The following is a 25,258-nucleotide window of genomic DNA, read 5'->3' as shown; positions in this document are numbered from 1 at the left end:
CTTCCTCTCAGCAATTGCCACCAGGGATACGAGCCGTGGTAACTCAATTCAATCACTTCTCCATCTAACTCAATTTCATCCTCCCAGTTCCTAATTACCAACCTTAACAAGAAGACAGCAACTTAGTTCATTTTTTAACAATAAAAATCAATTTAACTAACACATTCAACACAACACAGACACAACCAACTGATGCACTTTTAAAACATTCATATATTAAAAACTGTAATTTTTAAAATAAATCCCACTGGTTTCATTACAGAGTTTAAATCTACTTGCTACTTAAAAGAACAGTGACGTTATCCAACAACAACAAAATTGCTCAGCGATATGTTCAGCAACAATTCAACTTAGCAGCAACAAATTCAGCCCATTGATCATTTTTAACAACAAATTTAAGTATAATAACTTTCAGCAACAAAAACTTATACTTCAATTCTCGAAATATGATTTACAGCAAAAGAAAATTAGCAGAATCATTATTTCAGCAACAATCTCAATTTTCAGCAACAAATTCAAGATATACTGATGACTTAACAGGGCCAAAGGAAGCTGAAACTCACCTACCCAAGACCAACTCATGACGAAGGAAGCGTTGACGGCCGACGCAAGAAGACGAGCTTGCAATGGTGACAGAGCGCGACAGAGCTTGCGACAGTGGTGACAGAGCGCGACGAGCTTGAGTCCGAAACAGGCGCGAGAGAAGCGTGAAACCGGAGAGAGAGGGGTCGACGGCGAGACCAGCCGTGAGAGAGGTGAGCCACAGTGAGCTTGAGGGAGAGAGTGTCGAGAGAAGAGAGAAGAAATTTAAAGGAGGGCTATGGGCCGGAAGAGGGATTGCCGACAGAGGTATCGCGCGCGCCGGCGACGTTCTTCGGGGAGTGCACAATGAAGAGAGGTTAGGGGTTCTTCGATCTGATGTTCCTCATCGCGGTTAGGGGATTCTTCGTGAGGCACAATGAAGACAAGGTTAGGGTTGTCTGATCTGGAGGGCTTAGAGAGCAATTGTCGCTTCGTGTGTGGGCTTAGGGTTATCTGATCTGAATGTGTTAGGGCAATTGTGAGAAAGAGAAAGTTAAAGTTTGGAAGAGTAGATGGTATATTGCAATGGTAACTTAGTAATTTTGAAGGGAGTTCTCTGAAATTCTTTTTTTTTTTATGGAAACCTTTTGGCCACGCTTTTGAAGTGTGCCAAAAGAGCTAGAGGAAACGGCCACGCTTTTAAAATGACCCTATAACAAAATTCTGTCGCCACGCTTTAAAAGCGTGCCTATTTCTCTCTATGGCTACGCTTTTTAAGCGTATAAAAATAAAGCGTGGCCAAATCTCGAATCAATTGCTACCCTTATAAAAGTGTAGCCATTGACCCTTTTCGCTACGCTTTTGAAGCGTAGCAAGAAAAAACGTGGCTAAATCTCTATTCAGTCGCCACCCTCACAAAAGCGTGGCCATTGACCACTTTTAGCCACGCTTTTAAAGCGTAGCAAAAAAAAAGCGTGGCCATAGGCCTTTTTTCTTGTAGTGTTGATATGGTAGAGAAGTTTCTTGAAGTATTCATGGATGACTTCTCTATTTTTGAAGACTCATTTGACTCCTGTCTTGATCATCTGACCCTGATCTTAAAAAGATGCCAAGAAACAAACTTAGTTCTAAACCGGGAGAAATGCCACTTCATGGTAACTGAAGACATTGTTCTTAGGCATCGGATCTCAAATAAGGGGATAGAAGTGGATTAAGTTAAGGTGGAAGTGATAGAACACTTGTCTCTACCTAGTGTTAGAATTGCTAGGAACTATTTTGTCTTTCGTTAGAGTTGATAGAACAAAAGATCTAAATAACTAACGGAGTTAATTATTAAAGACTAATCGAATAATTAATTTTATTGAGGACTAAAATATCCTATTCAAAATTATTTAGGGATCAAAACGGAAAAATACTCCAACTAAAAATGAGAGAACAATGTGCACGGAATAATTTCACTTATGCAAGTACAAAAGGGCGCGAAAATTTGCCGATAGACTTTGCGGCGGTAGACCCATACTTCGTCATCTACAGCTTCAGGGTTTAATGGTTTATCGACCCCAAAATTAGGTTTTAGTCTTATTACTTCTCATCTTCCACCTCTGCAACCACCATTCCAGAACATCTGCAAAAGTCGCACGCAAGCAACATTCTCTGAAATTTGAATCCGCAGAAGGAAGAAGAGGGAGAGCGAGTGCAAGTTGATCACTGAATCACTGATCGGTGCAACCAATGTCCAAACCAGAAGCAGAAGCTGCTCCCATGGCTGCTCTCGTTGTTGCTTCGCTTTCTAGAAGCTTCCACCAAGTGCCTCCCTCCGCGGTTCCCGCTACGCTCGATTGTATTCTCGCCACGACTGGCTTGCCACCGCTGTCACTCTTCGCTTCTTTCCTGGACGATTTTCCTCATCTTCTGAAGGTTCTAGTATTGTAATTCCATCCCTGTCAATTTGTTTTTAACCGAAGAATCTGCATATTTGTTTCATGTTTTATTGTAATATGAAGGGAACCAAAATAAAACGAAGTAAACTTTTAAAGAAAATGTTGTAGATGTGAATAATAGGGACCTTTTTATTGCTTATTGTGTTGAGGAAAATGGCCAGAACTAAGACGATTAGGTAAAATGAAGGAAGGAAGGGGAGGGGAAGAGAGGGGGGGGGGGGAGGGGGATGAATGTGCGCTATATAGACTACTGATGATGAGTTAACTTGTAACTAACTTCTAACCAACTCAAAAAAATATTTTATATCAATATTATTGTATGTAACACCCGATTTATTTCTTACTTTTTTCGTCTTCATGGTTGGTTCGTTATTCTTGAATATAACAGGGTATTATGTTGGAGGATGAAAATTTGGATTCTGATAAACATCTCCATCTTTTGTCATTGTCAAGTGCTTTTTGTCATCTACTGAAGAAAATGGGTGAGTTGTCATCCCATCTACGGATTTGTTTAATTCTTTTTGTTTTGAACTTTCCCAGACATGCTATTTGTAAACTACATACACGGTTTTTTTATGTTCTTCATGTGAAAGTACATTTCTAGGAAACTGAAATACTATGCTGAAATGGAGCATTTAAAACCGTCACGTTTCATCTTTTTTTAGGAACAGTGCTCTCTAATTCTTTTATTTCCAGGGGCTGATTATGGTGCGATGAAATCTTTTATGTATAGATGTTTCCTTCCTTTAGTTGTGGTGCTACAAACATCTCAGCATGACTTGCTTAATCAGGTATAGTTGCAATATTATTATCCAATAACCAGGATATTGTCTCATATAGTTTTAGGTAATTATTGGACTTCGGGAGCTTCTCATAACCTAATTTCTGTATTTTTCCCTCTCCACTTGTTGGATATGCTTGATGTTTATGTCAGATCACAGAATGGTTCATGGATGTTGTGGTGGAAACGGGTGCCTGGGGTGTTTTCGAAGTAGCATTGGTGCCAAATTTTTTGAGATCAGTTGGTCTTTCCATGGGCATGCTTCATAGCGGTGATTTAGATTTCTATGAATGGAGTAGCAAACCATCTTTCCAGGGTTCATATGATGTCATAATAGATCCACTAAAGGACAAGGAATTATTGCTGTCTTCTTCAAGTACTTTTACATTGAGAACATCATGCAATGTTTTGTCTCTAGTTATGGAAGGTGCCCTTCAATGTGCGCAAACACATACATTCTTTAAATCAGCAGGAGAGGAACGGTGTATTGCCGTTAAATTTGTTGAAACTTTGATTTGGGACTTGTGTAATATGACTGAGCGGATGCTTTTGCATAGTCTGGATCACAGGTCTTGTGCTGTTGGTTTCTTTCTTCCCATTGTTCACAAAGCATTTCCTACGAATCACAAATTTGAAATCTCAATTCGTGGGCAGAGACATGACTTTTCTCGGTAGAATAAGTTAAATTCGTTAATGTCTGTTTGTTTTGTATGGTGTATACATGCTATTTTGTTTTCTAAGTGCATCGTGTTTAACATTGGTTTTCAGGGGGCATTTCTTCATCAAACTTTGGAACTGCTGCATTACACTGTTTTCAGGTGGAAAGTTAGAGAGAAGAGATGCATATAATGTACTCTCTTTGTGTTTTTCCTTTTTATTGCCTGCAGAAAAATGTGAAGATGCTGATTCAATCTTTAGAATTGAAGAGTTTGACATAAGAGCAGAAAAGCAGTTCTGGGATGAAATAAAGACGGGGCTGGTATTTCAGCTTTATTTAGTAATTTTCCGTTAAAGATTGTTTAATTTGTTAGTTCTTTTCTTTGTTATGAATCAAACTGAACCTGGTCAGGTTGACAAGGAAAATTTAGTGCGAAAGCAGAGCTTACATATACTGAAGATGGCTCTGAATGTGCAAAGGGGAGCCAATTCCATCTCTAAAATTTCAAAAAATAATACCAATGTAACGCATTCTGCACCTCATGCTGTGACAAAAAGAGATCGTTGGGCTTACAAGGAAGCCAAGTCACTTGGTGTTGGGAAACTTTTGACTTCAGATGACTTAATCTTCGACAGCAAACAGTTCTGGGATGCATTTGTCCTTCTATATGAGATGCTTGAAGAATATGGGACTCACTTAGTTGAAGCTGCTTGGAATAATCAGGTTTGTTGTACTAGGTTTGCATTATCTTCTTTCCCATATCTAGGCCTCTAGGGTTATGTCCCTATCTAGGTCGGAAATACTTTTTCATGTTCCAATTAAATATGGTTGGAGTAGTTGGGAATCCTTCTAAGTTGCAGAAAGATAGAGTCCTTTTTGGAATATGACATGTTGAAATGTTGCTTTTTGTGGGCAATATTTGGATGTTTCTGGATCTGATGTTTCCTAGAACGTTTATTCTTGTTTTTGGGGTCTGTTTCGATGTATGCTTTGTGTGCTTATAGGTTTCCTGCTGCTTAATGCTTGTTTTGCTGAATAGATGAGCAATTAGTCAGGACTTGGGTCTTTTTTTTTTTTTGGCTTCTCAAGGACTAGCTATATTTTGCTTATTAAGAAATTCTGCATAGTGCATCTAACGTGCTAAAATAATTGTTATACAGGTCTCTTTGTTGCTTCAATTCTCTGGGTCATATCACAATGCTAGTAGTTGTATTGGTGACGTTCATCGAGATCAACTTGAAATCTGTGGTGAGACTTTCAATTGGTTGCCCATTCTATGGGAACGAGGCCTTCATCATGGCAATCCACAAGGTTAATTTTACCTTTCAATTCATCATGAACAAGTACAACCCAATGAATATTTTTGTTAGTAAAACTTCATAAGACATGGCATCAATACCATTATCCAAGTTTTGTGTCTTGTACCAAATTATTCCTTTCACCTGCACTCATCATTTTTCATTCTTTGGGGTTTACCAAATAATGCAGTAAGGTGCCTGATCATGCAGTCTTTTCTGGACATAAATTGGGAGGATTATGGAAACTACATTAACTCGATGCCTGAAGATTTTGTTCTTGGTCCATTTATGCAAGGATTGAATGACCCAATACACCACAAAGAATTTGGTTAGTGCTTCACACTTTTAACCTTAGGATCATAGTTCTCAAAACCGAAACTGGTAATCGACTAGTTCAAAGTACTGGGACACTAGGTTAATGATTCAATGAGTTTGACCTTTCTTGATCGGATTGATTGTAAGTTCGGTCCGTAGGTCAAATCGAACTGGACAACTGATTTACCAGTTTTCTCAGTCGAACCGTCCAATTCAGTCCGGCTCTGATAACTAAGCTTTTCAAATGAATTTTCTTTTATTCAGATTTGTGTTTTGTGTTAAGCTTTCGATCTCCTGTGGCAATAATTTGATATTAGTAATTAATTTCTTGAATCTGGTTTTCTGTTAAAATGATTAGATTGAATACTTCCAAAAAAAGGGGGGTAAACAGAAAATGATTGCTTACAACTGCTTTTGATTGAATTGCATTTCAGGCATAAAAGGAGTTTACATGTCAAGGGTAATTGAAGGTGCTGCCCGGTTTATACACCATTATGTTACTTTCCTGATTCCAAGGTATGCATAGATACCAATATTGGTAAGTAGAACAGTACTTTTTCCCGTGAAATTGGGTTATATTGGTTGGGGAGTATAAAGGATGTCTTGAATAAATGCCTTATTTTTAGCAAAAACTCTTGAATAAATGCCTTCTTATTACCAAAAAGAAACATGTCCTGGATAAATTGCACAGTCATCATGAATTTGTGAACATGTGATAAAATGCTTTGGCTTTGCATTTCTTATTGTCTTAAAGTTGGCTACAGGAAACGCATTGCATTTTTGTGCAATTTAGCATCCACAGCTAAACACCATTCCTTCGGACGAGCTGGACTTATGGCGCTTGCTGAATGCATTGCATTAGCTGCTGCAGGCATTGGAACAACTGTTGAGGCCAGTACAAAATCATCTAAACACATTGTTCCGATGGATTTTGTTTCTGGAGTAGCAAATCAAACTGATAAAAAAGAATTACTGGATATTTTTAGATATGTTGTTGAGAGCAGCAAACAGCATTTCAATCCCAGTTACCGTCTTAAAGGTTCTTAATTCAATCTGCTTGGTCTAGATCTTTTGTAAAATTGATTAGATTGTTTGTAGTATTAGTCAACTTAAAGCTTGATTATGGTTACAGTTTGTAGCAAAATTTTGGAGGCAGCTGTTTTGGTGGTGTGTACATTTGATATTCCTCTTGAGATTCTTCTGCTTTTCCTTTCAGCTTTTCCAAGGGAATTTACAGATTATGGTGGTACGTGGAATCTAAGTTCTAGCTCTTTCTTATGGTCTAATTGTACTGAACTTGCATCTCTACACTATTTTTGGAAATAGGAAAGATATTGCCAAACAATATTTTCTCTTTGCACGTGCATGAAAGCCCGATGAACCAATTCATCCTGTTCATGTCTATTCATCCAAAGAAACTGGATTACATAAATATAATTGAAATCCTTTTCTTATGAAACAAGATTTCCCTGCTCTGATGTGTAGTGGGCAGCATATCACAAACAAGATCAAGCATAAATTCAATGATGAACTGGTTGTATATGCATAAAAGATGTTTTATGATTTTCCAATCACAATTTTACTAATCACCCATCACATACGAGCTGTGTCCTTGTTTCTTGGGCCTGATTAGATGAATATTTTGTGATGATCTCATCCTTCAGCTTTCTGGTGTGCATAATGATTTCATATATATTTTGGTTGACTGTTTGTTAAGGGTATTTTTATGAGTTGTGATGGAAAGAAAGGGGAATGTGTTAGAAAGGAAGGAAAGGAATGCCAATAGAATTAATTGGAAAATTATGGTAGAATATCTGCCTGTATATTAGCAGATATTTCAGCAGAATATTTGATCATTCAAATCTATAAATTCTGCGGGATTTGAATCTGTAATTATGTAATCAAATTATGTGGGATGTGCAGTTGCAATTATATATTTATGTGGGTTTTGCATCTGTAATTATGTAATTAGTATAGTAATGGTTGAGTTGTCTTCATGTGACCTCATGGTCACGGGTTCAAAGCCGTGGAAACAACCACTGATTTAATTATCAAGTTAGACTGCATACATTACACCCTCTGGGTGCAGCCCTTCCCGGACCCTGTGAGATGCTTGTGCATCGGGTTGCCCTTATTCCATGAATATATCAGGATTCTCCAATAGGAAAAGATACACCTTTATCTACAGATGTTCAAAGTTTTAATAAAGAAAGTGAAGGAAGGGCTTAGAATCTTTAAGTCTTTGTTCACGAGTTTAAAATAGACAAGTAGAGGTAAATGAAGGAATGCTTCTACAATATATCCTTTATATTGAAAAACTTGTCATAAAATTATATTTCATAACAGTTTTAGTTTTTTTTTTTATTTGATGAACTTTTTAGTTCTTAATATTATTCCATTGGAAAAATCAGTTTTTGATATATTAAAATATATGAAAAAAAAAATCAGTTTTTAATACATTGATCCTTTAGAGTGCAATTGTTTCAGCGTTTCTCTTACAAATAATCAGTTGCCATATTTGTATTTTATAAAATAATCAGAATTTAAAAAAATAGTTCTCAACTTTTTTCAAAAGCTAAACAAAGTAGCCTTTTCACACAAATTATAGACTCACTTTTCTTAAAATCAGAAACAATGGCACCCAATGTAGTGTATAATTTTAGAATAAGTTTTGGAACAAACCCAAACAGATGATGTTGGTCTCAAGTTGGGTGCTGGGCTGCACTTCCAATATCTAAGTTGGTTAAATAGATTGAAAAAAAATGTTAAAGTCATGTGTCTAATGTATCCATATTGCTTTTTTCATGTCTGAGTTGTATCCAGTGTGTCTAAATTTGAAAAAAAGAAGAAAAAACCTTTTAGTTGGACACCTATGAATGTGTTTGACTAGTATGTGAATGCCCACTTAGTGTTGGTATACCAATCTTGTTAGACATGTTGGTAGTGCGCTTCATTGGTTATGGATTATTTATTATAGTTGACTTCTCATCAACATAAACTTCCAATACTTGTATCTCTAGCAATTCCCCCAATAAAGTTGGAGCATAAAATCTGATGATACATGATTTCAGCTGGTACATTTTGATTATTCTCTTCTTTCTCCCCAGGTCAGCTAAGGGCGACTATGAAAAGATGGCTTTCAGGTTGCGGTGAAAAGGCTTGTTGTGGCAATTGCTGTAGTAATGAGATAAAGCTCTGGGAAAGTCTTTGTGACTTCCCACTGAGCTTTGTCAGTAATCATCTTTCCAGTGCCTCCCTTAATTATGATGATGAGGACTTGAATGCTTGGGAGTTTGAAGCAAATAGATGGGCAAGGGTACTTCTCCTTGCAATCAAGAAGGAACATCCATTTGAACCTATTTTAACGGTTTGTTTTCTCCTTCTTCTGTTGTAGTTTCTATAATTGCTTCCTAGTTCTAGTGAAAAAGAAAAAGTAAAAATGAAAATAGAGTCATCATCTTATCTTGATTTAAGTTTGGGAAAATTTAGAATCAGTATCAGATCTGTTTTTGCATTATCAGGGAATACTTTATTTTGTATCTTTGGTGAGTGTTGTGTATTAGAAAGAGAAAATATTGTAGAGTCAAAATGATGTTCTGTTATTCTGATTGTATTTTTAGGTGGGGTACAATAGTCAAACTACTCTTAGGCAGTTAGTATCAGTTACATCAGAGATAGAGTGCTCTGCTATATTCCAACTAAACTTGGGAATCCTCTATTTTGCGCCCTCAATTTGAGCTAGGATTACTCATTGATCCCTTTATTGGGTCTGCTATGCAAGCTTCAATTAGTTTTTCTTAACCATGTTTGCTGGTTTTGGGAGTAGGAGAGAGGCAAAACCTTTGTAGCAATGAGAAATGTGTGTTACTGCTTGAAGTATTTGGTTGGAGCACAACTCATGCACTTTCAACAATAGATTTTCAGAGAAACTAGTTTTATGGGATAGGACTAGAAGCTTGGCCTGTATTTAGTGAACGGTGAAAACATATGCTTATTGATAGCTTTCCTCTTTCTTTTGTATGTTTTTGTTTGTGTAAGAAGGAGCTTTTTTCCTCCATTCTTGTACTATTCTTCTCTTCATTTAATGTATTCTTCTTTCATAAAAAGTAAATAAATAAATAAGACAAATAAAAAAGAACTCTTAATACTGGATGCAGCATATTTTAGTTTGAGTTATATATTAGTTTTGTTAAGCCCATAATAGTTATTTTAAACTCTTGCAATTTATATTGCTGCACTGACTGGTATCCCTGCATCAATTCTCTGGTATGACTCTAATAGTGGATCCATTGCACATATTTTGCAGTTTCTTGAAAGCAGTGGTGCTGATATTTTGAATCAAGGACAGGATACCAAATATGTAAAATTCTTGATTCTTGCATTGAGTTTAGTTCTGGAGCTTCATAAAGCAAAGGAAAGAGCTGTTGAATATGGTAATAAAGCCAGAACTGATGTAGCAAATGCCTTTTCTGGAATAGTTGATGGTCTTAGTCTAATAGAAGGCGTCTCTAAGAAACTTGTTGATAAATTTCTTTATTTGTTGGTAACTTCTCATAAACCTCTTCCTTCTATGATATGCTAATTAGTTTATTGCTATGACTTATACAGTCCTTAAATGTATTGGCTTTCAGGATGATCTCGTTCAGGTTGCAAACCAGGCCAGCTCCATTTTCTGGTCTGGTGTTGTAACAGAGGACTCTACTCTGCCAGGTGCAGTGAAAGGAAAACTTGGAGGCCCTAGTCAACGAAGATTGTCAATTTCTGCCACCACTGCTGTATTGCAGGCGGTAGGTACTCTTTAAGATTTCTGTTATGACTAGCTGATTGCTTTATTCCAAAGAAGTTATTACAAGAAAATTATTTTGTGGAGGTGGTATCCTAGCTCATAAAATTTTAGATATAACCTAATGAAATACATATATATAGCTTGTTTTGATTTGCTTAACTTTTAGGTAAAAATTATACTTTATATATGAAATCTGTTCAATTTGCTTTGATTAAGGGATATCTTATTTTTGCAACTTTATCTGATTGTTGTGTTTAATCAAGCAGGTTATATCTGTGAAGGCATTATCATTAATCTTGTTGTGGTGCAAACAAATAAGAAGTGATGCTCCACTAAACTCTGCTTTTATATTTATATGGCAATTCTTCTGGAGGAGTACCAGATCTCCCTGTTCCTGCTCAGAGGTGCTTGGCATTTACATGAATTCTGTTATTAAAGCATTGCTCCTTTTTCATGATTGAAGTGCGTGATGATGTCCTTTGGTTGCTATGCATTTTAATGCAGACACAAGCTGAAATTCATCTTGCAGCATATGAAGCACTTGTTTTTGGGCTCAAAGTTCTAGCATCCCCATGCTTTCTTGGATCTATGTATCTAATTAAGGAAAATGAGAACATTCTTTCAGACACAGAAGGAAGGCCCTGGTTAGATTCTATGTGTGGAGCATTTTTTCAAAATATCAATGATCTACTTAGAACAGGAGTTTTGGCTAGAACTCGAAGAGCAGTTTTGTTGGATATAAAGGTTCTAGTGAGCTTTCACATTAGGCATTTATCTTCATTGCAATAATTGAATCTGAACTTTACAAGCTTATTTTCCTTTTTTTCTTTTTACCCTTGTCCTATCATATCACAATTATTAAGTTCGCACTAATTGTAGGATTGGATCTGAAGTGATAAACAAGTAAATGTTAACTGATCTGTTACTTATTCAGTGGGTGTGCCTAGAATCTTTGTTGTCAATCCCTTCTCAAGCTTTCCGGAATGGGTTTCATTTGGAGGAAAACCGTGCTTCCTTTTCTGAAGGGACTCTTGAATGCATTTTTAGTGATCTTGTTGAAAGGTAAGCATCAGAATGATTTCTATGCACCTGTGTGTGTGTGTAAGATTTTTGTAGGATTTGTATGGTTGCAGTTAGGGTTATCTTATTAACATTTAAACTTGGTGAAGACCCACAATTCTTTTCAACAGTATTTTTTATATTTCCAATTTTTTAGTTACAAATTACTGTTACACATTACAAAAATGGACATCTTTTAGCTTTCTCTTCTGTTATCTTATTGTGCCTTGTATCTTCTTTACAATTCTTAAGCTTACTTAATGGTGTGTTTTGCAGCCTTGAAAATGCTGGGGAAAGTTCTGTTTTACCCATGCTGAGATCACTCAGAATGTTAATAGAGTTAGTCAGCAATGTGAGGTCAAATGCTGTTGTTTCTATTTCTAATATAATTGACACAGAGGTATGTTTTTTCATATGTTCAATTTCCATGGTACTTTTGATTGAATTAATTTACTACATATGCATGGTTAATTTTCTTGTGTGAGGATGTCAAGGATATCAAGAACTGACTTTTCTTAAAGCCTAAGCAGATGCATATCTCGCATAGACTCCTCATGCAAAAGTCTTTTGGCTTGAAATTGAAGGCATGAATGATGCATGAGCATGTCACTGAAGGCATGAAGGATGCATGAGCATGACACTCATGTTGTTTATATTATATTGATGGCATATCTCCTGTTTTTATCTTAGATGGCCAATGTGTGTAGCCATGTAATCTGATGCCGTCTTAGTAAAATATTGAACATTGCTATTGAATGATAAGAACATCAGCTTGCATTGAAATATAAGTTAATTAACAATCACCATGCCAAATGTGGGATTCCTTACAATCCTTGCATATATGCTTGATTGCCCATAGGGCCTTGGGCATGATCCTACACTAACCCCCTACTAGCCTTGCATATATGTGGCTGATAAATGTGACATGTTGTGTTTCATTGCATTACTTTGAACTTGGTTTTGTTTTGATTTTTAACCAGCATGAAAGCACACAATTTCTGATTCATAAATCATAATGGCTTATTGGAGTGACACGTATTTTTATTGCGAGCTTATTTTCTCTGCATCTCACCGGCAGTGTTCACTAATCTAATGACTCTCTATCTTTTATCAGTCGATATGGAATTTGGTCCGTTCCTCTTGGATACTGCATATAAGCTGCAACAAGAGAAGAATCTCTTCCATTGCTGCTCTTTTGTCATCTGTTTTGCATCCTGTGTTTTTTAATGATGAAATAATGCACCAAATAGGCAATGCACCTGGACCCCTGAAATGGGTTTGTATTCTCTTCAAGAAGCTTTCTGATCTTCTGCTATGTTATTTCATGAAACTAGTGACTATTAGTTTTAATGCTTGGCAAACAGTTTGTTCAAAATCTTCTTGAGGAAGGAAAAAAGAGTCCTCGTACAATTCGTCTGGCTGCACTGCACTTAACAGGGTTGTGGCTCTTAAATCCTAGGATTATAAAGTTTTACCTAAAGGAGCTAAAGCTGCTGTCTCTCTATGGTTCAGGTACAAAACTTAATTATTTTGCTGTATAATTGATTTACCTGGCTATCTATCTTTTGCTTTACAATATCAATTTCAATATATCATTCTGAATTTGAAATCACCTGTCAGTTGCATTTGATGAAGATTTTGAAGCTGAACTAGCTGACAACAATGATGCAAGACTGGAAGTGTCTCTATTGGCGAGGAGCCCTGACCAAGAGCTGACTGAAGTTAGTAACTCAACAGTTGAACAAGTTGGCTTATAGTCCCCCCCACAAATATCCTTAACATGATGATATTTCTATGATAATACAAGAACATACTGATTTGCAATTTATTATAAGTGTATTATTTCTTTGAATTTCTTGAAGCTCGTAACTTTGTAGTAATTCGCCACTTCTCTTACCAGGCATTTATTAATACAGAGTTGTATGCACGAGTATCGGTTGCTGTTTTGTTTTACAAGTTGGCAGACCAGGCTAGGATGGTAGGATCACCAAGTGAAGATGCAGACTGCATTGCGGCTCTAGAATCTGGCAAATCATTTCTTCTAGAGCTTCTTGACTTTGCGGTAGTTACTTACTGTTAATTGATACTAAAGGGTTGACTGTTGTTTGTTATGTCAAGTTTGGTTCTGTCTCTCTTCCTATTCAAGGTGTTTTTACTTTTGATAATGTTCAGATGCTTTATGCTTATCCTGGAACGCTTATGTTCACTATCTATTGATGTAGGTGAATGATAAAGATCTCGCTAAGGAGTTATACAAAAAATATAGTGCTGTAAGTATCCCTTTGTTCCATTCACTTCTTTAGTTTGATTAAATGCAATTGACTAGAGTGTCCTGTCTTCTATAATTTGAGATGACCTTGAAGAAGTATTGGTGTCTTTAATCATTTTGGTGAAACCTTTAGACAGTAGAGGAACTGTAACTCTTCCTTAAATTAGTGTAATCTTTAGAGAGTTGTTGGCATATTGACATTAATCCTACAAGGATACAATTTCTTCCAGAGTTCCAGCTCTTGGTTGGTGTGTTATCCCCGCTTTAAATATTTTGATTATGGCATGATGACTGTAGTTTGTGATGCTATTGCAATTTTTCGCTAATATCAGTCTTCCCTTACTTATTTTGTCTTCAATTCTTTACATTTATGTTCAGATCCATAGACGCAAGATACGTGTTTGGCAAATAATATGTGTCTTGTCCCCATTTGTTGATGAAGATATAGTGGGGAAGGTTGTAGATTACTTGTACATATCACTCCATGTAAGTAAATTTTACATCATATCTCTCAATAGTATTTATTTCTGATATTAGTATTTAATATGCTGTTGACCTTTTTTTCCATGGAAGCATATGTTAGTGGTCTCCATATAAGCAACTAAGCAAGTGCACCCTCAATTTATTCATAGCATGCTTTTCTCGATGAACTTCTAGTTATGATTTCCTTGCATTTGATTTTAAAGACAGTCACCATATCTATCTCTGCATTTGAATTCTGTTTATTACTATATTTGCTTTTGTGTATTTAACTATTCATATCAAAGGAAAATGACTTACCAACAAAAGATATGTACTACAGCAATTGTTGAGCCTAAAATGTTTCAATTGTTATCTGTGACTACAACAGTGCCTTTCAAGCTCCAAAATCAACTTATCGCAATGGCATAAGACCAACAATTATGTCACTGAATGTTGGGCACTAAACTGCCAAAGAGAGTATAAGTTAATTTTTCAGAGATGAGAATAATGTGATTTAAGAGTGGAGATAAAAGAAAACTAGAAAAGATAAATTGTGTTATTGAAACATATGAGTATAAAAATCTATTGAGGAAAAGATGACAAAAAGTCGTTTTAAACAGTTTAGCCATGTGAGAAGACTAATAGGAGCCTAATATATGCCAATGTTTGATCCATCTGGCTAAAGTAACCTGGTGGGAGAAGGCTTTGGTGATGGTTGATTGTTAGAGTTGCCAATTGCTATAAATCTAACTATCTTTTATAATACGGCACAAACCCTGGTCGGTTATACTATTATCAACCTGTATTAATTCAACACTAGACCGAAATAACTATGTTAATTTTTTAATCGCAGAGAAATAACCTACCAGCAGTTCGTCAGTACCTAGAGACATTTGCAATCAACATTTACTTGAAGTTTCCATTTCTTGTAAGACTTTTCTTTTCCCTTTTTTTGCTTCGCCCATTGTCTCTGTTTAGACTTCACTTACAGTTCATCAAGCGGGTTTCTTATAAAATGAAACGGGATGTTATTGCACACTTTCAATTATTTTTTTTAATGTATCTTATCTTTGGGTGCGGCCCTTCCCCCAACCCTACGTTAACCCGGGATGCTTGGGCACCGGGTGGCCTTTTTTTAATGTATCTTGTCTTTACACCATATACATCCTGAATTTCCTCCTTTTGTCCGAAAGTTTGATGTTAGATTGATTTAGTTGCTTTCTTGTTCATGTTTCATATTCTTCTCAATTACGCTTTTCCTAATGTTCAACTTGTAGGTTCAAGAAAAATTGGTCCTGATATTGCGAGATTATGATATGAGACCACAGGTAAATGTAGTTTTCTATTGGATATTTTCTTAGATGACACGAATCCTTTGGTAGCAGGTTTTAATTGTCCTGAATTTGCAGTCAGTACACTACACATGTAAATTTAGTTTGCTTAAACCGACAGTAATAACTCAATTGTAGAATGCACTCCATGACTTCTCTTATGTGTTTCTATTGAATTTCAGTGGCATAATTGTGATTATGTTAAGCAAAGACAAAAAATGATTGCAATACTGTAGCTTGTTGAAGATTTATAGGGTTTAGATGGATAAGAGAGGGCAAAACATGAAAAGTCAAAAGCTAAACATTAAATACTATCCCATTGCTGTGATAAGTAATGATGTAGACATATTCTTGCAAGTACAAGCATTCCATTCCAGCTGGATACTCCAACAACATCATGTTATTATTTCTGAAAGATATAATTATCATTGATTGACAATCACATATTCTTTATCAGTTAGTCATGAAACATCTTGCTATCTATACTTGCATGTCTGTATATAGTTCAATATCTTTTTATGACTGACAGTTAATCTACTATCGTGTATATATATAATTAGTTAGGATTGTACAAATCACTTATACTGTATTCTTGTCTTTTGGGTTTAAATACAGGCACTTTCTTCATATGTATTCATAGCAGCTAATGTTATTCTCAATTCATCTAAAGATGTTCAATCTAGACATTTGGATACATTGTTTCCTCTGCTAGTTCCACTATTAACTTCTCACCACCACAGTTTACGTGGTTTTACTCAGGTTAGCATTTCGATTTCTCTCTTATGCGCGTGGGACAATGTGCCCTGTGCTCAAATTCAAACAAATGAATTGTAATATGATTGTTTTGCAGTTACTGGCATACCAAATTCTTCATAAACTTTTTCCACTGTTGGATTCTGGATCTTCTGAGATATTAGCTTTAGAGAAGAGGTGTTTGGTTGATTTGAAAACATACCTAGCAAAGAATTCTGATTGTGCCCGGTATGACTCTTATTTTTGTATCTCTTGTTATCCCATGATGTGTCATCATGAATCTTTATCTCCTATAGTGGATATGCCATGTATGCACGTATCAAACATTCTGAAACAGTGTTATTGCTTTCCATGATCTTTACGTATATATCCTGCAGTGGGCATGAGAAGTTGACTTATCTAAATTTTAATATGCCACAAAATGGAAGGAGTTTTAGGAAACACTTCAATTGATTTAGGTGCTTTATTTTTAAAGAAATTAATATAAGAAATTTTACTATGTATGATAAATAAATGACTGCATACGAGGAAAAAAGACTTCATTTGGCATTTTTGTGCTGCTTTCTTTCAGAAAATCACTGAGTAATACTCATTGGTACTTTGATGTTCTTTTATTTTTTCTTTTGCTCCTGGCGTCTCTATCTATGTGATATGATCTCAATATTTTGTAATCTATTTCTCATTGTTTTGGATGAAATTCAGCTGTGGATAGCTGTTGTACGACTTTCTAGTGAAATGGGATGCACTCATGAATTTCTAATATTTATCTTTCAGCTTACGAACATCAATGGCAGGATATCTTGATGCTTATAACCCAAATAGCTCTGCCACCCCTGCTGGGATTTTCGTCAATCGAGTTGAGGTGAGGTTATTATTTGTGTAAAAAATCATATTGATGCTATCCTTTCAGGAATTCAAATTTAAATTCCGAACCAAATATTTCTGTTTTTTCAATTTTTGATCTGATGGACACATACTAAACGTTGATCCAATGGCTACAATCCATTATGGCGTTACCACGTACTTATCTTTTGTTTCTTTAGATATGGACACAATCTTTATATCCTTATTTAGTCATATTGCTTATGTATTTTATAACATGTGATTCCTTAGCTACATTGAGACGGCATCACTTGTACTTGATTTAGGCTTCATCACTTTGTGGATGTATTGTTTATTCTCTTAGGTGTATATTGTCAGTACATGTTGATACCTGCATGCCTGAAACTCTAATTCAACATCTCTCACTTATAGGCTTGTACTTCTGCTTTTATAGATGATAGTTGTGTTGATTTTTTGTTTGTTATTTAAAGGAAGGTGATTTTGAATGTGTTCCAACCTCTCTCATGGAGCAAGTACTCAATTTTTTAAATGTAAGTAATTTACCAAAGTTCTTACTAAAAGAAGAGTCAAAATTTGTTTCATTTATGAATCCCACCCTTTTATCTCTCTTCCAACAACTTTTGCAGGATGCTAGAGAAGATTTACGGTGTTCAATGGCAAAGGATGTGGTGACCATCAGGAATGAGACTCTAAACTTCAATGGGGATAAGAATCAGTTGGAACATCTCTCTGATGCCATCAAAGGAAACCAACTTAAATATATTGCTTCAGATTTCCAGAAAAAGGTTACTGTTACCAAACATGACAAGGGGCAGATAGAAGCAGGTTTCCTTTATGGCAACGACGAAACCTATAGAAAAATGACTGGTATGTCTTTGGTTTGAGTTTGAATCATTGTCAATGCAGTGATTCACCATACCATAAATTGGAATTTAACTTCTATAAAGACAAATGGGGGTTTCAATGATCAACTCTAGACTGCATAGTTGTAGACGTCCTGAGTACTAGATACATAGCTTTTGATTGCAGACCGCTCATGGTGGAGGCCGAGAAATCCGCCATATGGGGTATGGCATTATGGGAAATGGCAGAAATGGTGGATGGACTGAAAATATATCTATATGCAAAAGTAAAATAAAATAAAATGCAGAACATGTAAGTCATAAAACACCAAAAAATATAAGACTCGTCCAAATGTCAACTATGGCATATTCAAATACTAAAACCCCAAAAGAAACACCAAAAACATTGTCTCATCATGTTTTCAAACTAACAAATGATGAGTAGTGTAAGTACCCGGTTTCTAGTAAACTGGATTTTCGGCTACTTTGCGACTTGTTTCGCAAAACCCGAGAATCACGACTCATCATGATTTAGTGAGGCGGGCCCAGATGAAAAAACGGAAATAAATCATAAATAAGGTAATGAATGAGTCAAATTTACTTTCACGAGGGTAATAAATCCCTCTGGTCAAATTTGACCATCCAAGGACCTGTTCACACTTATTCTTCACCTTGCCTCACTAAATTATCTTAGAAACATTTTAGAGCCTACAATTAGTGACAGTTTTGCGCATGCCGGGATAAAAGTCAGCGCACCAAAGACCGTAAAATCAATAATAATATAATTACCACCTTGGTAATTATCTTCTAGGAATAATCACAGCCACTTATTATTGAGTTATTCTTTTAAGAACAAATCTCAGCCGTTTATTGTCTTACCATGCGGTGAAACTTAATCCTAGACAAACCTCAGCCTAATACTCAACGTACACCTCCTAGATACCATGAATTCTCTTTCTTCTCTCTCAAGTAAACCGGTCATCTCTCCCTCTCATATGGCCGAATTCCTTCTCTCTTTTACCATATGCGAGGGAGAGAATGACCGGTTTACTTGAGAGAGAACAAAGAGAATTCCTGGTCTCTAAGAGGTGTACATTGAGTATTAGGCTGAAGTTTGTCTGGGATTAAGTTTACCGCGTGGTAAAACAATGAACGGCCGAGGTTTATTCTTAAAAGAATAACTCAATAATGAGTGGCTTAGATTATTCCTAGAAGATAATTACCAAGGTGGTAATTGTATTATTACTGATTTTACAGTCTTCGGTCGTTGACTTTTATCTTGGCGTGCGCGAAACCGTCACTAATTGCAGTCCCAGCTCTAAAATGTCTCTAGGATAATATAGTGAGGTAAGCAGACCAAAAATGAGTGTAAACAGGTCTCTGCATAGTCAAATTTGACCAAAGGGATTTATTACCCTAGTAAAAGTAAATTTGACTCATTTATTACCTTATTTATGATTTATTTTCGGTTTTTCTTTCATCTAGGCCTGCCTCACTAAATCATGATGAGTTCTGATTCTCGGGATTTGCAAAATAAGTTGAAAAGTAACTGAAAATCTAGTTTACCGGAAACCGGGCCCTTACAAGTAGTGATTAGGAGGAGTTTGTTGTTTTGAAACAAAGGATAGAAGAAGTGAGGTTCAGAACTTCTGATTAGAGAGAGAATCGAAGAGAGGAACGAACCAGAAAAAAAATAAAAACTAATGTTTTGTAAGGCTGCGTTTGGTTATAAAGATAGGACAAGACATGAAAAGGACATAGATACAAAAATTAGTATTTTTATATTTTGTTTGGTGATAAACTAAATATAAAAAAGAACAAATTTTGAAAGTCCAATTTACTATCTTTTTCCATACAAAAACTTTAGAAGGAAAAATATAATGATAAACAATATAATTATGAAAAATTGATAGGAATAATGAAAAAAATAGAAAAATAAGTTGTGTTTGTCAATGTCTCTGTGTCTTTCCTGTCAAAAAGAACATTCAAGTGTCTTTGGACATAATATCTATGTCCATGTCTCATCTGCCAAATATGATTTTGTTCCTCTGTGTCTCCGTCTCAGTATTCTGTGCTGGTAAACAAATACAGCCTAACAGAATGGGGTCTCGAAGAGAGGGGAAGGAAGAGTTGGAAAAGGAAAACCACCTGGAGTGTTGGAGGAGGGCCAACCGGCGGTGGCAGCAATGCTGTGGCAGAGATGCTGCACGGCTTCTTCCTCGAGCAGCAGATGGCTTCTTCCTCCAGCAGCAGAGAGAATGACAGAGAGGGAAGACGGGAGGAGGAACTGGAAAGCAGTGTAGAGGCAATGCTGTTGGCGCTTAGAGGGAGGGAGCTCAACAGAGAGGAAAGAGATTGTTGGGTTGGTGAGGGAAAGAGGCTGTAACTAGGGTAATGTGACCTCACTAACATTAGCTAATAGCTATTAGGAGTTTCTAGTTGTCTGAAACAACCTTCAAATGCAATAAAAAAAAAAAAAATTACACCCAGCCCCACCATTCACATTGTGGACCACGATGGCTGTCACTATGGTGACCACCACTATTTCTGCAACGCAGCCTCACCCAAATGGTGGTGGGCCCAATGTGTGCCACACCATTTTGCCATGACACTGCCATGGCCTCAATTTCTAAACACTGACCAGATAATGCGCTGAGTTCATGTTTTAGATCTAACGTAATTTAATTTGAATATCAATGTAACAGAATTGGAAAGGGATGATCTCCTTCTGGACAATTTACTGCAGTCAAGAAGATCTTCTCTCAATCGACTAACTGAAAGTCGACAACATTTTATCTTTGTAGCATCCTTGCTTGACCGCATACCCAATCTTGCTGGTCTGGCGCGGACATGCGAGGTAAGTAACTAATTTTTCTCCCGTTCTTCATAGTATCTATCCTACAATTTCATTTTCTCATTCTTTCCTTTTGTGCATTTCGGAAAAAATGGTTTGTTCTTTAAACAAGCTTTTGTTTTAAGCAGGTATTTAGAGCATCAGGGCTGGCTGTTGCTGATGCAAACATCATAAGCGACAAGCAGTTCCAGTTGATCAGGTTTCATGATAGTATAATGTTTTATTTTATTTTGTTTTTTTTTTCTGTTTTTTGTTTTGTTTTTTTTTTCTGTTTTTTGTTTTGTTTTTACTTCTGTTTTATGCGTGTCACATACTTCACATACAAACTTGATTCGCTACTTGGGTTATTGGAGCTCAAAAATGGGATTACTGTTAAGACACCAATAATTCAAAATGATCAAATCTTTAGAGAGCATGATTTTTGATGATGTATTAGACTGCTTATATGCACCTGTGTAACAGAGCAGAAGGAGGGGTAAGAATAGTTGAAGATATAACATTTCTTATAAGCATCTTTTGTGCATATAGTGAAACAATGTAAAGTTTCCGAGGGAACAACAACCACAATTAATTTTAGCTCACGCAAACTTCTTGCACTTTAATATGCCTGTAACTATTCACTTGCATGAAATCATCATTCCAAAGATTTCCAAATGAAAGTGAGTTTTGTTGTTCCTGATATGTATTCACTAATTTGCATATACAAAAAATGGGACTTATGTACATGTAATTTGAAAAATGTGGAGTTCACTGATTTGCATAGCTAATTTGAAATGATAAAGTTGGAGGCAGGCTACTTCTCAATCTTATTTTTCAAAAAATGGGATTTATGTACATGTAATTCAAATGCATGTTGGAATTCCAAGTTATGCAGAATCCCATTAAGGTTTTCTACTTAATGTTTCATAATTGCACAAGATGCGACATCCTTAATTTGCGTATGCTTAAAATTGGCTATTCTCTTCTGGTGCTTATATATTATGTTCTTTAGTGTATTGATAATGCAAGGTATATTGCTTCGATATTTTCTTTGTTTATTAATTAGTAGTAGATTTATTTTTAAGTTGAATTTACTGTCTTTAATGGATAATGCAAAGTGGGGGAAAATTACAGCATTATCCTTAAATATATAGTATCATATAATATATTTAATTTATTTTGCAATATGATTTTGTCAATCATTCCCAAAAGTTGCTTTTTTACAGTGTGACAGCTGAAAAATGGGTTCCAATCATAGAAGTCCCAGTTGATAGCATCAAGGCTTACTTGCAGAAAAAGAAGAGGGAGGGATTTTCCATCTTGGGTTTGGAACAAACTGCAAATAGCATACCCTTGGACAAGTATTCCTTTCCAAAAAATACTGTAAGTTGTCCATTTAGTTCTGACCCTCCGCTTTAAATTTGCTGTATGATCGAGGGGATTTCAACAGGAACCACTGCAAATTCAAGTGTCCTCCTAAACCTGATTTACTTTTGATTTCTATTGTGGTTCCTTATTCCCAACTATTTTCTTATATTTCTTAGGGTGATAAACTACCATTTCTACTCATAAATGTTTAGGACACTGACAAATCTATCTTCGAAAAAACAAAACTACACATAAAAGATGGATTTCTCTTGACAAAATACCCAAACACTAAAAAACTATCAAAAAATCCCCAAATTAGCCTCTAACCTAATCCTAATTCTAATCCTACTCCACCCCCAATCTCCAATCCACCACCACCACCACCAGTTCTAACATGTTCATGTCAAAGTGAGTCAACTAAGACGATTAACTGTATTTAGGCTCTAGATTGCTGGTCAATAAGGTTAGATGCTACCATAGCAGACGAGAAGACCCTAAGCCAGATAAACCCTTTCTCTTTTTCTTTAAAGGATGGTTTAACCAGTTCATATTAACAAAGGTTTATTAGAATTGTATGATCCATTCTTAAAATGAAAATTCTTTTATATAATGTAGGGATTTGGTTTTTTCCTTTGGAGTTCTTGTTCATTAACTTTCAGAAATCCTAAAACTCACTCCTTCTCTTTGACATCATATCAACATAAGATTTGTTTACCAAACAACTTAACATTACAGAGGAGGTAGCGAATAAATCAATAATTATGAGGAAACTCCGATTCTAGTTCATCATCATAAGCCAATCAAAATGGTTGAACCCATTTATTCATCTAATGACTAAAGAAGGAGGGGGGGGGGGGGGGGGTTCGTGGATAGAAATAATAATTTCTCCTTTTTTAGGATAAAGTATGTTTTTTGTCGCTTGAGTTTTCGAAAAGTTTAAAATATATCCTTTAGAGTTTAGCGTTGTTAATGATTACACTAACATGACAACCTGGCAAATGGTAATCTTAGACTAACGTATCAATGACATGTTAACAGATGATTGCCACGTTATGAGGGTCAATGTCTACCAGCGGTATATTTGAAACATTAAAATGTTAGGAGTAAACAACAACAGCAGCCTTATTCTAGTAGGTGGGGTGATCAAACGACCCATTGCACCCTATTATGTATCATGTCTACAGTGAGACTGTTGACACGTAGATCTCCTTTGACCACTTCATGTATAGTCTTTTTAGGTCTTTCTCTATCATTCGCTACCTGTCCATCTTCCATCTCATCTATCTTCCTAACCGGATGTTTTGTTGATCTTCTTCTCACGTGTCTAAACCACCTGAGACGAAATATTAAAATGATAAGAGCAAATTAAAACCAAATGTTTGAAATAAATGGAAACCAAATAAAAATGTTGAGGAAAAAAAACGTTTATTATTCAATAAAAGTTTTTTGTAAATAAAAATATATTAAAACTACTCTTATAATGTATCATTTTATTGGGATTCACTTTAACATAGTAACATTTTTATTAAAAATAAATATAAATTATGACAAACATCACATATTTTTCACATTATATAAATATATCTGCATTCCTTAAAAGTATTTTTTTTATAATTTACTAATAAGAGTCTATAATTATTAATTATTTACCTTAATTTCATATTTGTTTTTAATAGATATGTATGTTGCTGTATTATGAGTTTTTGTTAAAAAGGATGTTTTTGAAAAGTGATCTTAATATGATTTTTTATAAAAATATTTACTGTATTTTATATATGTTTTCTCGTTTTCTACTGTTATTTATGGTTTTAATTTTATTCGTAAATTTTCAATATGTTTCAATATACTCTTAGACATTGACATTTATGACGTGACAATTGTATACTGCAGTGTCACTTGCGCGACAGCTTAGAATTGCAATGTCAGCTTTGAATTGCTATATTATCATATTCTATAATGGTGTAACTCTCAAGGGTATAATTGACACATATTTGAAACATTATAGACAAAACTAAGACAAATAAAATGTCAGAGATATTTTTAAAACTTTAAAAACTTTAGAGATAAAAAATATATTTTATCCGATTTCTCTACTATTGATAAGGCACTTCTATACAATGTCAAGATTTGTGAGTAGACGTCTCAAAGAAAATGATAATAATGAACAAAAATGCTATGTTCATACAAAAAATTAGTTATCATGGATTTGTGTATAGATTTGTATATAAATAATGTGTTGTTTAACTCATTTTCAATGTATATTTTGTATTCCAACATGTATTTTATAAGGGCGGATGATTTGGGTGACTAATTTTGATATACACATAACATGGTTGATTAATGAACGGCCTCCTAGAATGATACCTTGTGGGAATACATTCTTCAATCCGTCTGTTACATGTATAGACAGGTTTCACTACTTTTGAAATGTACGTATACAACTTAGAAATGATGGAAAGAAACAAATAGGAATAAAATGTTGTACTCTAGCTTTTTCGTATTTTTATAAGTCCGTGTTTATAGATTCAGGTTATTAGCAGGAAGAAACTTTCTTTTTATCTTTTTATCTTTTTCTTTTTTTGTTGTTTTCCATTGAATAAGGTGTGGATCCATTCTCTTAAGTGGTGTCCACATCCAATCTAATATATTCGTATTTGAGATGTGAGTCAGTGTGATATCCCACACTTAACATATACACATCATAGTTCATTTAGTTTCCTATTTGGTGCCACGATTTTCTTACCTTGCTGCTTTGCTATGTGGTTGTATACTTAGGTCCTGGTTCTTGGCAGAGAGAAAGAAGGTATACCTGTGGATATAATTCATATATTGGATGCTTGCGTTGAAATTCCCCAATTTGGAGTTATTAGATCTCTCAATGTTCATGTCAGTGGCGCTATTGCACTCTGGGAGTATACTCGACAACAGAGGTCTCAATAGCCCATGCTTTGTGAGCATAATTTTGTAAGAATTATATTTTATAATGTAACTGTAATATAATTGTTGTGTTATTAGATAAGCGTTATGGGATTGGTCCCATTGAATTCGTTTGACAATGTCATGCTTATCATAATTTTGTGGCTTACATTGACCTATGAATATATAAAAAAAGGTGAATATGACAGATATTGTGAAACAGAGCGGGTTATAGTGAACAGTGCCATTAACCATGATAGTTCTTACGTGATTAGTCGTGTT

General features: G+C 35.4%; 1 protein-coding gene across 2 annotated transcripts; it reads left to right on the top strand.

Annotated features, from left to right (window-relative positions):
• Window positions 1-1,884: 1,884 nt before the first annotated feature.
• Window positions 1,885-25,198, top strand: LOC112720743 (uncharacterized). 2 transcript variants are annotated; one of them, XM_025771797.2, is made up of 35 exons: window positions 1,885-2,439; window positions 2,851-2,944; window positions 3,159-3,253; window positions 3,397-3,914; window positions 4,012-4,222; window positions 4,313-4,624; window positions 5,062-5,212; window positions 5,390-5,527; window positions 5,949-6,030; window positions 6,279-6,553; window positions 6,647-6,760; window positions 8,622-8,881; window positions 9,821-10,057; window positions 10,146-10,301; window positions 10,567-10,704; window positions 10,805-11,044; window positions 11,235-11,362; window positions 11,636-11,759; window positions 12,474-12,635; window positions 12,724-12,871; window positions 12,980-13,080; window positions 13,260-13,421; window positions 13,582-13,629; window positions 14,007-14,114; window positions 14,944-15,018; window positions 15,368-15,418; window positions 16,037-16,180; window positions 16,272-16,402; window positions 16,949-17,036; window positions 17,488-17,547; window positions 17,644-17,884; window positions 20,565-20,716; window positions 20,842-20,912; window positions 21,919-22,075; window positions 24,836-25,198. In XM_025771797.2, exons 1-35 carry the CDS (start codon window positions 2,254-2,256, stop codon window positions 24,998-25,000), a joined length of 5,523 nt encoding a protein of 1,840 aa, XP_025627582.1. In that variant the 5' UTR covers window positions 1,885-2,253; the 3' UTR covers window positions 25,001-25,198. The 2 variants fall into 2 exon arrangements, with proteins under 2 accessions (XP_025627582.1, XP_072062859.1); XM_072206758.1 differs by lacking the exons at window positions 20,565-20,716; window positions 20,842-20,912; window positions 21,919-22,075; window positions 24,836-25,198 and adding an exon at window positions 19,925-20,121.
• Window positions 25,199-25,258: the final 60 nt, after the last annotated feature.

This window comes from Arachis hypogaea, chromosome 11 (genome assembly GCF_003086295.3).
Source record: "Arachis hypogaea cultivar Tifrunner chromosome 11, arahy.Tifrunner.gnm2.J5K5, whole genome shotgun sequence".
NCBI lineage: Eukaryota > Viridiplantae > Streptophyta > Magnoliopsida > Fabales > Fabaceae > Arachis > Arachis hypogaea.
This window is presented reverse-complemented; position numbering and strand designations above follow the sequence as displayed.